The following is a 14449-nucleotide window of genomic DNA, read 5'->3' on the forward strand; positions in this document are numbered from 1 at the left end:
TATATTTCAATCTACATATCACTCAGAAACTGCCATAGAATATTATCACAAAGAATGACAGAATCAATAGTGCTGTGCCAATATAACAAGCAGAACTTTTTCTCCAGTTAAACATTTTCTAGTAAGTACACAAAAAGAACAGTATTTCATTTGTTTTTTTCTCTGCTGGGAGTGGGGAGATTGAGTTTAATTCTATATCTACCCAGGAATAATTATTTAAACCTAAATGCAAAAAGTAAGTCAAGTGGATTTAGTTCCCAGTAATGCTTAAACATTAAACTGAAACAATGGCATACTAAGTTGTTTCATGGTCCCTGCCACAACAGCAGGTTGCAAAACGGTGACAATTCAGGGCCAAGGATGTTACTTACTGAATCTTTAACTAGAAAAGCTACCAAAAATATCAACAAATGCCCATTATTAATATTAACTGAGTTTGGCACTAGCATATTAGTGCTAGGAGTCACCTGTGCACCCTCTCTTCCCTCTCCCCAGCATGTTAAAAAATACATAAATAGCTTAAGTAAGCCTCTTCACATTTTTCAGAACTAGAGGCCCTAATTTATGCAGTGTTAAAAATAAATTCTGAGTCTAAAAAAGCCATTAAAAAACTATAACTTATTTTGCCTTGGAACACACTGGATGCTACAAAATTTTTCACCAAGAACCAATCTCTAAAAGAAACCTTGTGCAAAATCTGGAGTATCAAGTGGGTGTGCTAGCATCTCTGCTACAAGGGGAACAGCATGCTGGCACAGCTATTCTGTGACTCCTACATATTATACCTCTGTCTACAAATTACAGAGCTGCTCACTCATCATGAGCCATCATGACTGCTTCATAATTCCTCTAAGAACAAGAAGCAGAAACAAGTTAAGGTTCTCAATTCCATATGTCCCAAAGGGACTCATTTACCTTCTATAGGCAAAGTGGTCCAACAGCAGTGCAGACAGCAGCATGATGGGAAATAGCCCATAAAAGCAAAAATAAAGCACAATTATAACACTACACAGTGGATAAGTACAAGTTAAATAAATGTGATGCAGACAATCTTAATCTTCCCTCCCCACAAAACATCAACTTGAGAATGTCTGAACTGACAACTGGAAAGTGAGGGCCTTTTGACCCTAAAAGGTCAATTAAAGCAGCTAAGTTTGACTAGCAAAAACATGAAGTTTGCTCTGAGTCCCAGGCGAGGACTGTGTAGTGCTCTCCTCTTTCCTCATTTAAGTACTTTTTTTTGTTTTTCTTTTGTTTTGTTTTTTGAGACGAGTCTTATTCTGTCGCCCAGGCTGGAGTGCAGTGGTGCAATCTCGGCTCACTGCAACCTCCGTCTCCTGAGTTCAAGCGATTCTCCGGCCTCAGGCTCCCAAGCTGGAACTACAGGCTACAGGCATGCATCACCATGCTGGCTAATGTTTGTACTGTTGGTAGAGACGGGGTTTTGCCATGTTGGCCAGGCTGGTCTCGAATTCCTGACCTAAGTGATCTCCCTGCCTTGGCCTCCCAAAGTGCTGGGATTACAGGTGTGGGCCACTACACCCAGCTTTTTTTTTTTTTTTAAGTTTGAAGTTAGGATGACGAAAAAGAAAGATTAAAGATAGTCCCTGGGTTTCAGGCCAGCAATTCTATGTTTCTAACTTGTTACTTCTCCAGGAATACTACACCATAAATTTAGAAAATAAAGGTCAACCTCAAAATTTAGTAAATTCATATCATAGGCCAGGCGCAGTGGCTCACGCTTGTAATCCCAGCACTTTGGCAGGCCGAGGCGGGCGGATCACGAGGTCAGGAGATCGAGACCACAGTGAAACCCCGTCTCTACTAAAAATACAAAAAAAAATTAGCCGGGCATGGTGGCGGGCGCCTGTAGTCCCAGCTACTCGGAGAGGCTGAGGCAGGAGAATGGGGTGAATCCGGGAGGCAGAGCTTGCAGTGAGCCGAGATCGCGCCACTGCACTCTAGCCTGGGTGACAGCGAGACTCCGTCTCAAAAAAAAAAAAAAAAAAAAATCATATCATATAAGACTGGAATTAGTAGGGGGAAAAAAGTCAGTGGGTTTTTTTATGTTGATGAGACCACTGTTCTTTTATTCTAAAAGAAAGAACTTCAGTGATACGGCATAGAGAAAAGGGTAGCATTAGGCACAATAGAGGCTATCAGGTCTGAAACTTCCGAAACAGCACAAGAGAAAATGTGCCCTGACTCCTTACACAAAAAACAACCTCTATGCCAAGATTTAAGGAAGAGCAAGGAGATGGGGAAAGCCACTGCACCTCTAAATGAAAACAAATGGATGTTCACCCACTGCCACCCACCACTCAGACGACACACAATTTGGGAAATGGATAGTTCCATCTCACTACCTGACACAGAAGCACAAATACATACACAGGTGTACTTACTCATATCACTACACAACTACAGAAAGACACATATCCTATGAAACCCTCGTGTTAAGCAACAAGAACAATACAAACCTCATTTCCTTTAGTCCTTCTGCCTCTATGACCTGCAGAATCTGTTTTGGTGTCATTGGAGCATCCGAGTAGTTTTCTAATACCTGAAGAAATATAAACGTCCTAATTTCAGTGTACAATTTCCATTTATATCCATCCGTCCATATATCATGGGCTAAAGTTATGCTATGAGGTACCACTGGTGACAATTTAGTTTTTCCACATTAAAATTACTTCAGAAATCAAATTACACATATATCCAGTTACTGAAAGTTACTGCAATTAACTGAAATGTTCCAATTCTCAATTCTGAGGATGCATATCTTCTCAGCATACATGGTATAGTATGCAAGACCTCAGCAACATTGGTTACTGATTAGCTTGATTCTGTTAATACTGCTAAACCACAGAATATATAGCGCTGCACAAGAAATGTATGAGACAGAAATGCATTCACATTTTCTTTCCCAAGGAAGTTTGATTAGTACACTATATATATATATACACACTAGTTTTTGTATTTTAGTAGAGACGGAGTTTCACCATGTTGGCCAGGCTAGTCTCGAACTCCTAACCTCAGGTGATTTGCCCGCCTCAGCCTCCTAAAGTGCTGGGATTATAGAAGTGAGGCACCATGACCGGCCAAGTACCCATATTTTTAAACGGTGCTTTTTGCCACTGTGTTGTTAATTTGTGGTGTTAACTGCCACAGTATGTTCTGCCATTTGGCACATGATGCTATGATTCTGCATGACTGGTGCAATGAGAAACAGAATATCTCATTTATGTTAGCATCACCTATAACCAAGTCATGGCAGTATTGCAGTATTTTCTTAGTGTGCAACTGCAGCTCTCTTGCTTTAAGAGTTGTTTTAGATATGTTCTTCTAAAGGAAGAAAAAAGCTGTCAATATCTTTGTACTTTGTCTACCTGTGCAGCTACTCAGGGTAGTCCAAATCAAGCTAACATCTTACAGTCCATTTAACTACCATAGCCAAGTACTGCTGTCACAAGCAAAACATAAAGCAGTAAGTCTGATAGGACGCTGCTGTCTACAGCCATACCACCCTGAATGTGCCCAATCTCGTCTGATAGGTCTGCTGTGGAAGGTACTCTCTATGGAAGAACATAAGACCTCAGCACCAAAGTCAAGGTTTGGAGAAGGTACTAAAATAAAACCCCTATTTCCCATGGTCCTATTCTTTGCTTCTCTTTTCAGATTTTCCATTCTCTATGAGTAACATTATCATCTCAGTTTCAGCTACTACCTAAATTCTGATAACCACCTAATGTCTACCTCTAGCTGACTTCTCCCCCAAATTTCAGATTCAAATATTCAGTTGTGTACCGATTATACCCCTTCATAATCTACTCTAATTCAGCTCTACTCTTAATTCATCTAATTGGCAACTCTAATTCACCTCTTCTCCAGACCCACTCTTCTTCCTGTATTCCCTACCTTGATTGACAGCCTGTATAATCACCTAATTCAGAAACGCAGGTGTCATCCTTCTCGCTCATCTGTCCGCCAAGTCCCAAAACCAGTCTCTTACCTGCCAACACAACAGCCTCTTAATATTTATCCCTCCATCCAGTCCTGCTTTCCTCAAATCCATTCTGACTCTGCTGTCATCCTTCATTCGACAAACACATGGAACACGTACCTTGTGCCAGACACAATTCTACGGATTCACAGTAAACAAGATCAAATCCCTGCTCTGGTAGAACTTACATGTTATAGCCTGAGGTCAACCCGGCAAAGCAAACCTGCCCTCATCACCTTCAGCTCTAAAATCCTTCAACAGGCCAGGCACAGTGGTGCACACCTATAGTCCCAGCTGAGACTGAGGCAGGAGGGTCACTTGAGCTCAGGAGCTCCAGGCTGTAGTACACCATGATCGTGCCCATGTATAGCCACTGCACTACAGCCTGGGTAACACAGTGAAACCTCATCTGTTTAAAGAATTTTAAAAATATATATGGCTGGATAAAGTGGGTCACACCTGTAATCCCAGCACTTTGGGAGGCCAAGGTGGGCAGATTGCTTGAGCCTAGGAGTTCAAAACCAGCCTGGGCAACATGGTGAAACCCTGTCTCTACAAAAAAATACAAAAAACTAGCTGGGCATGGTGGTGCATGCCTGTAATCCCAGCTACACAGGAGGCTGAGGTGGGAGAATCATCTGAGCCCAGGAAGTGGAAGCTGCAGTGAGCTGTGATGGCGCCACTGCACTTCAGCCAGGGTGACAGAGTGAGACCCTGTCTCAAAAAATAATAATAATAATAATAATAATAGAAAGCAAATAAAATCCTTCAACAGCTCCTTAATCACATACTGCAAAAGCTGAAGCTTCCAAAGTCCACCGGCCCACTGGTAAAGAACAGGATCTAGAGTTAGATTCAAATTTTTACATTCTAAACTGGGGCAATTACAACCCAACCTGAGCCCAGGTTCTCTTTTGAAGGATACTGATGTCTTTCTCTCAGATTTGTTGGACAGGTTAGAGACAATGTAAGTAATGCCTACAATGTCTGGCACAGAGTAGGTGCTCACTGGCCTGGCATTATGGAACCCTCACAATCTGGTCTCTGCCTGTCTCTCTACCCATCCACAATAACACTCTACAAACTTTATGTTCCAATAATTTGTAGATATACCTAATTCCCACACTTTGCAAATACACACACTCCCTCTCACCCTTTCTCTCTCTCTCTCTCTCTTTCTCTCCTGCTATGTGTTTCACCAGCTCCTGCTTATGCCCTCTGTGACTGGCCTAACTCCTAGTTACCCTTCAAGATTCAGCTCAGAAAGCACCTTCCTCCAGGAAGCCTTCCCTGATTTCTGCCAGGCAGAGGTAAATGTCTCTTTTCAGTGTTCCCATTGCTTCATAACGCATACAATTATCTTCCAAACCAGGACAGTTGAGAGTGAAAGGAGAAACTATTTATAATTATGACTGGACAGGAGGCAGCAACTGGGATATCTGTTTATGATTTATACAACTATGATAACATGTATCATGACTGTAGTAAAATTCTGTTCCTGTGTCTGGACCTTCTTCATCCCCAGAAGACCATAAGCCCTGAGGGGCAAACCTCATCCACCTCTGTATTCCAAGAATCTAAGTGCCAAGATGGGCAGTACTGACTTGAACAAACCTACAATAAACCCTGGAACAAGCTACTAATGTTCACTGCCACAGATATCATTTCTTTGATACTAATTAAATGAAAGCTGAGCTAGCGAATTTTTGTAGCATTTTTTTTTTTAAGAAGCATGACTCAAATAGTAACTAACAATTATTTAAACAGCAATCAGAAATAGCCTGAGAATTTAAGACGGGGGAAACAATCTCTAAAGGGAAGTTACATCAAAAGATACAAAGTATTCACTTTCATTAAAACTGTTTATGCCTCCAGCTCTTGGTATAAGAACAAGTCAGCAGTGTTCTATTCCTAGTCTCTTTCTAGACTACATTTTTTTTTAAATGTCTCTTCTCTTACTTCAATGGGGAAAAAATGTTTGATGTAAGAACTGGTCAGTCATGAATCAAAGTAAAAGATAAAGCATTCAACAAAGAGTTTCTCAAAGCCAGGGAGAATCCATTTAGGGTCCTCAATTTAAAGGGAAATCTCCTTGGCTATTTCTCCCAAACAAACTGTTCATAACAAGTTGGAGGATTTATATCGACCCAATCACGTAAGGTCTACTTCTTACATCTAGAAAAGACAATACTACAAAATGTGTGAAAGAAAGACTATTTTTCAACAGCATTAATTAACATCTGCAAAAATCAATCTCCTGGGGTAGCTATACTGAAATTCTCAAGAAGAATCTTCTTTCCTCTACAAAAAGTTTTTTTGTTTGTCTGTTTGTTTTGAGACGGAGTCTCGCTCTGTCACCCAGGCTGGAGTGCAGTGGCTCGATCTCGGCTCACTGCAAGCTCCGCCTCCCGGGTTCATGCCATTCTCCTGCCTCAGCCTCCCGAGTAGCTGGAACTACAGGCACTCGCCACCACGCCTGGCTAATTTTTTGTATTTTTAGTAGAGACGGGGTTTCACCGTGTTAGCCAGGATGGTCTCGATCTCCTGACCTCATGATCCGCCGGCCTCGGCCTCCCAAAGTGCTGGGATTACAGGTGTGAGCCACCGCGCCCGGCCTACAAAAACAATTTTTAAAAGGATTCCCAGTAACACTCTAGTCACCAATCTGAGTGGGGTCAGGAGCAATCTGAAAGTGTTCCCCTGGAAGTGCATACAATTGCCATTGCAAGCACTCCAAATTCACCTGCCCAAAGAGAAGAGTAGTGTTCAGGTGTTCTAATCAACTGTCCTAGTCAAGTTTCAACATTCCCTCCTAGTCAAGTTTCTCAGTCGAGTGTAAGCTCTCACAAAGTCTCCAGCACAGTGTTACAGCAACTTTTTTTAAACATTAAGAGAACTGGTTTTTTCTTTTGTTTTGTTTTTGAGACAGGGTCTCACTGTCGCCGCTGGAGTGCAGTGGTGCGATCTCGGTTCACTGCAACCCTCCCGGGTTCAAGAGATTCTCCTGCCTCAGTCTCCCGAGTAGCTGAGGTTACAGGCATGCACCATCACCATGCCTGGCTAATTTTTGTATTTTTAGTAGAGACGGGGTTTCACCATGTTGGCCAGGTTGGTCTCGAACTCCTGACCTCAGGTGATCCATCTGCCTCAGCCTCCCAAAGAGCTAGGATTACAGGCGTGAGCCACCGTGCCCAGCCTAGGACTCTTAAAAAGTTCCCCCTCACCTATCATCCAGTCCCATCCAAAGAAATGGAAAATTCTAAAACAAAACACACACACAAGATACTCAAATTACGTATCATATTCTCACAAGTCCTTTTTTTTTTTTTTTTTTTGAGATGAGTCTCTCGCTGTCACCCAGGCTGGAGTGCAGTGGCATGACCTTGGCTCTCTGCAACCTCCACCTCCTGAGTTCAAGTGATTCTCTTGTCTCAGCCCCCTGAGTAGCTGGGATTACAGGCATGCACCACCACACCCGGCTAATTTTTGTATTTTTAGTAGAGACTGGATTTTACCATGTTGGCCCAGCTGGTCTAGAACTCCTGACCCTGTGATCCACCCACCTCAGCGTCCCAAAGTGCTGGGATTACAGGCGTGAGCCACGGCGCCCAGCCTCAATATTTTTTTAGAGTCAGGGTCTCCCTCTATCACCCAGGCTGGAGTGCAGTGGTACAATCAATCATTGGGCACTGGAGCCTCCAACTCCTCGGCCTAAGCTATCCTCAGCCTCCTGAGAAGCTAGGACCACAGGTGTGCACCACCATGCCCAGTTCATTTTGTTGCTGTTGTTGTAGAGACCGGGTCTATGTTGCCCAGGCTCATCTCGAACTCCTAGCCTCAAGTGATTATTCTCTCTCAGCCTCCCAAAGTCTCGCAAATCCTTTTTCACATGTATAACAGCACCACAAAGTAATTCCTATTCATAGGCTGGGCGCGGTGGCTCACGGCTGTAATCCCGGCACTTTGGGAGGCCAAGGTGGGTGGATAACCTAAGGTCACGAGTTCGAGACCAGCCTGACCAACATGGAGAAATCCCCATCTTTACTAAAAATACAAAATTAGCCGGGTGTGGTGGCAAAGAAACGAAAAACAAACAAACAAACAAAGTAATTCCTATTCACATTACTATTTTTAATGAAGAGCCTTAGAAGAAAAAGAGGAATAACTTACCCTGATAACCTAGCTTTAAGTTGAGTCAATGATAAAACAGAAATAGCAACCTCGATGTTGAAGTTCAGACCACAGTAAATTCGAGAATCTAAAGAGACTTAACAGTGGACCCCAAATTCCTAAAGTCAACTAGTAAGAGCCAACAGAACTTTGAGACAAACAGATTTTATAATTCTGTCAAGACATACATAACACAGGATTTAAAGGTACTTTCACCTACCTCTAACAAGTAAAACTCTAGCAAGCAAATTTCCTTGGGTGCCCAGGGTCATAAACACCCGCATAACAGGAACGCCAAGGAGAATGTCAATGAACACAGAAAACTCATCGTCCAGGAGGAGAACGAGAGCTCTCTCCCACTCCCCATCAGGCCTATATTTGTTTCCAGGTGAAAAACCATTAGAGAAATCCTGAAATTTCTACAAGATCCTGAAAACTAGCCCAAGCTTCCAATTTTGACTGAATCAGAAAAAAAATATTTCGGAACCTCAAAATCTTCAAACTTCACATGCCAGGCCAAAATAAACTGAAGCACAAAACTTCAAAACACAAACAATTGCTATTTTTGTTCCCTGGGCAACAAATGACTAGGGAAGAGGATAGCAAGCACCAATGAAAATTCTGTAGCCCAAATTTCTTCAGTTTTTATAAATCCGTAACTTTTACAGACTTCGAGAAAAAGGTGTACTTCAGGTTTGTATCAAACTCCCCCCAATACAGTCTATTTTTTTTTTTTTTGCACACCTTTGAAGCAGAAAACTCACTTCAAAATAAGAGAGAAAATTAAGTCTGAGCTTCACTCATCATTAAAACTGAATTACAACCATTACATATAAACTACTGTGTCAAGAGACACTTATGCTATCCGCACCACAACCTCGCTGTGTGACAGATCTTAGGAACTGACATCTTAGTATAACCTGTTACTACTGGTATCAGCAGATAATTACACGAATATGTCTCAAAGTGTCTGAGCTTTGTGGGTGTAATCCAAAAGGAAGCTATTTCACCTGCAAGTCCTCTGACGCTCTGAACACAAAATTCACAACCCCCATCAGTTGAACGAGACGGCTTCAAACACTCAAATTACGCTCTCCCTTGCTAAATCCTCAGTGAACAATGTCTCCCAACAGAGATACTTTGTCTTTGTCCAACATACATTCTTTGCAAAGTGGATTCAGTTCTCCTCAAAATACCAATTTCCAGTCCAGCTTCTGAAGGCAAGCACCCCAGTCAGCGTTTCTCAAAGTGGGGTCCGTGAGCCACTGTGTTTGAATCACCTGGGAAGCCGGTGAAAGCGCAGCTTCACCAGCTCTATCCCAGACCCTGAGGCTCAGCAGGTCTTACGAACGGCCCTAGGAGGAGCGTTCCTAACCGCCTCCCAGGTGTCGCCCACAGGACACTGAAGTTAGAGAACCGCTGCTCAGGGTTCAAGCTGGGAGTAAGCACTTGCTTCCCTCCACGCACCTGGTTTAGATTGGGAAAGCTCAAAATGCCATTGGCGTCCTTGAATGTGGGGTCGCTTTTCCACCCCCGGAGTCAAAGGCACCACCCCATTACCCACCAGGAAGCGAGGGAGGAGCTTCCGACCCTTCCCGGAAACCCAACTCCCCCGGGTAAATGAACGAAGCTGCCCCAGACCCCCAGACGCTGCCAAATAGTGGGGGAGGGGAGGCGGGACCCCGCTGCCCAGAGGGGGAGGAGCCGGCCTGCCAGCTCGCCCCTCCGCAGGAATTTAGCTGCGCGGGGCGGGGGCGCGAGGGCGAGCGGAAAAAGGCGCCACATCCCATCCCGGCGGAGCGCTCCCCACCCCTCGCCTTGCGGGGCTGTCCCGTTTTTAAAGGAAGATGGCCCCGCCCCCCCCGCGGTGGGCAGGGCCTCGCCCCTCCCCCTCCAGTGGGGGGTGCGCGGCCAGCCCACCCCCCCGGGGCCCCACGGAGCCCCCCTCGGCTGCCCGCCTCACCAGGCGCGCGGCCTCGGCCCACGTGCGCTCCTTCTTCTTCTTCTGTTTGTCCTTCATCCTTCTCCCCGGCGGCGGCGGCAGCTCCACGCGGGACCTCCGGGCTAGGCGGGCTGGGGCGGTGGCGCGGGGCTGGGGCGGCGGCGGCGGCGGGGGGGCGCGTGGCAGCGGCGGCGCGCGAGGTATCGGGTGCGGCCGGGGAGAAGGGGCGGGCACGCGGGGACCGGCTGGCGCGAGAGCGGCGGTGGGGGAGGGGCGGCGGCGGCGGCTCCACGCGCTCGCGCTGCGTCAGTCGCCCACGGCGGCAGCGGCGGCTGCCCCGCGATCGCTAAGGAATGCGGCGGCTCCGCATAACCACGGGGTCAGAGGTCACGGCTCCGGCCTCCGCTTTCCCGCTCTGCTGAGGGACTGAGACAGGACCGACGGCGGGACGGGAGGGCGAGACGCGGCTTTCCCTTCGGCGCCTGGGTGCGTGCGTGTCTGCCGTGGGTGTGTGTGAGTGTGTGTGAAGAGTGAGGAGGGGGAGTGTGGGTTTTTTTTTTTTTTGAACAAAAACAAACCGAAAGGGCGGCTGGGAGTCGTAGTCCTAGCGGCCTCTCTGGCCTCCCCCGCTCCGGAAGAATATGGCCCCGTGAAGCGCGTGGACCACACTTCCCGGCGTGCCCGGCGGCCCCCTTCCGCTCTCCCTCTCGCGTCCTCCGCCTAGCACCGACCTCAGCTAGGAAGGGGGACGGGTGGCTGTTCGGGGAAGGGGCTGGGTGGAGTCTCGCGAGGTGCGGGAACTGGCTGGGGCCTGCGGGATTCTGGGAGGCGATGCTGGGAAGGGGCGGTGGCTGGGCTCCCCCGGCCACCCTTAACCCCTTCGGTGCTTTTTGCTTCAGGAACTCCGGGCGGGTGCGGGTGGGGAGTGAGGATGGGGAGCTCGACTGGCAGTTCCCACTTCGTGCTTCCCCTCGCCTAAACGGTTCTCACCTACACTTCTCGTAGGGGACGAGAGGCAGGACTTTCCCTTTTGGTCCCCTCTAAATGACTCACTGCCACATAATAATAAGACATAAAGACCCTCATACCAGTAAAACGGTTATTCCACGGCTGATGGACTTAGACGGTTCCTCATTTCCTCCTGTGCTTTCAGGCCGCTGTGTATTTGCAGAGACTGCACCCGCAGCCTAGAGCGTTCTTAGGAACTTGGTGATATGTTGACGGGTCGTGTAAAGAACTTGGGCTCTGGGGCCACACTGACCAGAATGCACCTGAGTGCGTTTTTTTTTTTAGAGGCAGTACCCTGGAGCGAACTCAGGCCCTGGAGTCCAACGGACCTAGACTGGAATCTTGGCTGAGTCACTCCCTGGCTGTCCACTCAACCTCTCTGAGCCTCAGTTTTCTGATCTGCATTTGTCTTGTATTTCATGGCATTATTGGAATTAAAATTAGCATACAATTCTTGACAGATTGGAAGAGGATGTGAAGGGAGATCTTGACATTATTAGGTCCGTATGATTTGGCGCCTGGCATAGAGCAAATGTTTAATAAATGGTAGCTGTTATTACCAGCTGAGAGACAATGGGCAATGTACTTAGCCTCTCTGAGCCTTAGTTTTAGAACCTGAAATGAAATTCAGAGCACCTAGCACATAGGTTTTCTGTAACTATAGGTTCAGTCCTTGTCCAGAAACATTTCTGGAGTCCGTCCGGAGTTGGATTGATGCCAACTCTTAAAAACTATGAAGACAGGATCAGTGGCCACATTTAAACCGTTTCCCTGGGTGAGGAAACACACTCTCCACTCCCTAATGTTAACACGTAGCAAGAGCCAGTATTGATAGGAGACCATTATGGTGTAGCCCAAATGTAACGCCAAAAGGTTCAGTGTTCTGCTTCTAATACTGGTCACAGAAAACTTTTGAGTCTGGTAAGCAAAATCCTACGAAGGGAAAAGACTGCAAAGTTAGAGTAAGACACCTCTTAAAATCTCTCTAGCTTTACCCTGAAAGAAAGGAGGAACTACCTTCCCTCAAAAAACTGTTTGACTTGATTTTTTACAAAGGATTTTTAACTTTTTTTTTTTTTCAATCTACAGCCGATACAGTACTCTTTGGCAAGTCATTTGGCTTCTTTCAGATGTCTTCTGAAGTAGCTTTACTCCCCTCTGACCTACAGGGAATAACTGAAATTTACATGTTTAATACAGGCACTGTGGTAGACAGAATAATGTCTTCCCCCCTTGCCCAAAACTGTCCAAGCCCTAGTCCCTGGAACCCTGTGAATATGTTGCTTTTTTTTTTTTTTTTTTTGAGACAGAGTCTCGCTCTGTTGCCCAGGCTGGAATGCAGTGGCGTGATCTTGGCTCACTGCAACCTCTGCCTCCCGAGTTCATGCGATCCTTCTGCTTCAGCCTCCCAAGTAGCTGGGATTACAGGCATGTGCTACCGTGCCCAGCTAATTTTTGTATCCTTAGTAGTGACTGGGTTTCTCCATGTTGGCCAGGCTGGTCTTGAACTCCTGACCTCAGGTGATCTACCCATCTCGGCCTCCCAAAGTGCTGGGATTACCAGCCAGCATTCTTTGGCAAAAGATATTTTGCCAATGGAAAAATAAAGCCGTTAAAATAAGATGATTCCGTATTATCTGGGTGAGCCCAATGTAATCACGTGAACCCTTAAAAGCAGAAAAGGGAGGCAAAAGAGATGTTTTGGAGAGATGAGGCAGAGGAATTAAATTCAAAGCATGAGAGGAATTCAACCCACTGTTGCTGGCTTTGAAAGTGACCACAAGCCAGGGAATCCAGGCAGCCTCTAAAAGCTCAGAGGAAGTCCTGCCAAGAGCCAGCAAGGAAATGGGGACTTCAGTCCTACAACCTCACAGAGCTGAATTCTGACAAGCTGAATGAACTTGGGAACAGATTATACCCCCTCCCCAACTCTCTAGAAAGGAATATAGACACCTTGATTTCAGCCTTGTGAGACTGGAAGCAGAGAACCAGCTGAGCCATGGAATCCAGACGTCAGGCCCACAATAAGCGTAAAACAGAAATGAATATTGTTTTATGACACTAAATCTGTGGTAACTTCTTACAGCCCCAAAAGAAAGCTAATACAGGCATTATGGAAACACCTTTATTTCTTTCAGCAAACACTGCCTGACTTCAGTTGGGTCAAACCATGGGGGAATCCAGATGTGAATATTTCAAGGTCTCTGCCCTTGCAGAATCAAACAGAAACAAATGACAACATCGTAGTTAAGTGTGAAAAGAGTATGTTCAGAGAACTGTACAGGTATGTTAGAAAGTTGGCTTTAGTCATTAAACCTTAAGTAGATGTGATTTTTTTAAAGTTAATGAGATTCATGAGTTTATTTTCTTGTCAGAAGCACCAACAGACAAACCTATACATTTTTGGTGTGTGTTTTTCTGTTTTTTAATCATAGTGCTTTTATTATAGATTATCTTCAGAAGTTAGTGCAGGTGGCATGTGGAAGATAAACAGGACAGATACTCAACCCTGCGTAGTTTGGGGATGACTCACTGTTTTCAAACTGCACAGTTATAAGCAAAGTGCATATTCAAGAACCAAGTTAACAGGCCACCAGCAGACACCCAGGAATTCCCAAAGGGACATATATATATCCCATAAACTGCACTGCAAGATAATATATTCTCATTGGCTCTGCACGTCAGCAGGGCTGGGTTTGAATCTCTGCAGTCTTTCTCCATCCAGCTCTGTGGCCTTGGGCAAGTTATGAAACCTCTCACTGACTCAGTGCCATCATTTGCACAGCAGGGTACATAGCAAATTCAAAAAATGGAACTGAGATTAAATGAGATCTTTGTAAAGTGCCTAGCACATAGTAGATACTCCCTAAATACCAGCCCTCTTTGCCTCCAAAAAGTGTTAGTGTCTAAAGTGTAAAAAGTACCTCATTGTTTATACTTTGAGTGAACCAAACCTTGGAACAGGTTTTGCCCCTGTAACAAATGTTGTCTCTCAATAATATTATCCCAATTTTCAAATGAAGCTGAGGTTCAGAGAGGTCAGATTACCTCCCCTGGGTCCAGATGATTAAATGAGATTACATTTGCTAAATAAACTTCCAGCATAGCAGATGATCAGTACATGTATAGCTCTCCTTGTCCCTCCCACATTTAATTTCTTTGTGTGAGTTTGGTTTAGTGATTGTGTTCATGCTAGCACCTTTGGTTTCATCATCATATCCCCAATGCCTGGCACAGTCTTGGCACATGGTAGGCACCCAATCTGTTGAATAAATGACCCGATCTCAGTAATTACTTTATTGGAGAAACTCTCTGGAGACTAATTT

General features: G+C 45.4%; 1 protein-coding gene across 8 annotated transcripts in view; it reads right to left on the reverse strand.

Moving 5' to 3' along the window:
- ASXL1 (ASXL transcriptional regulator 1) overlaps window positions 1-11447 on the reverse strand; it is an 81795-nt gene extending 70348 nt beyond the window's left edge. For 2 of the 8 annotated variants that reach the window (XM_058432728.1, XM_058432723.1), the window contains exons 1-3: window positions 10137-10445; window positions 2481-2563; window positions 916-1005 (exon numbers count right to left, since the gene is read on the reverse strand). In XM_058432728.1, coding sequence (XP_058288711.1) covers window positions 916-1005; window positions 2481-2563; window positions 10137-10193 — 230 coding nt within the window. In that variant the 5' untranslated portion in view covers window positions 10194-10445. Of the gene's footprint in view, window positions 1-915; window positions 1006-2480; window positions 2564-8173; window positions 8374-8393; window positions 9167-9640; window positions 9974-10136; window positions 10446-11203 lie in introns of those variants that run through there. The other 6 variants (XM_058432725.1, XM_058432724.1, XM_058432726.1 and 3 more) reach the window with 6 other exon arrangements.
- Window positions 11448-14449: the final 3002 nt, after the last annotated feature.

The sequence above is a fragment of the Hylobates moloch genome, unplaced genomic scaffold (assembly GCF_009828535.3).
Source record: "Hylobates moloch isolate HMO894 unplaced genomic scaffold, HMol_V3 SCAFFOLD_21, whole genome shotgun sequence".
Classification (NCBI taxonomy): Eukaryota; Metazoa; Chordata; class Mammalia; order Primates; family Hylobatidae; genus Hylobates; species Hylobates moloch.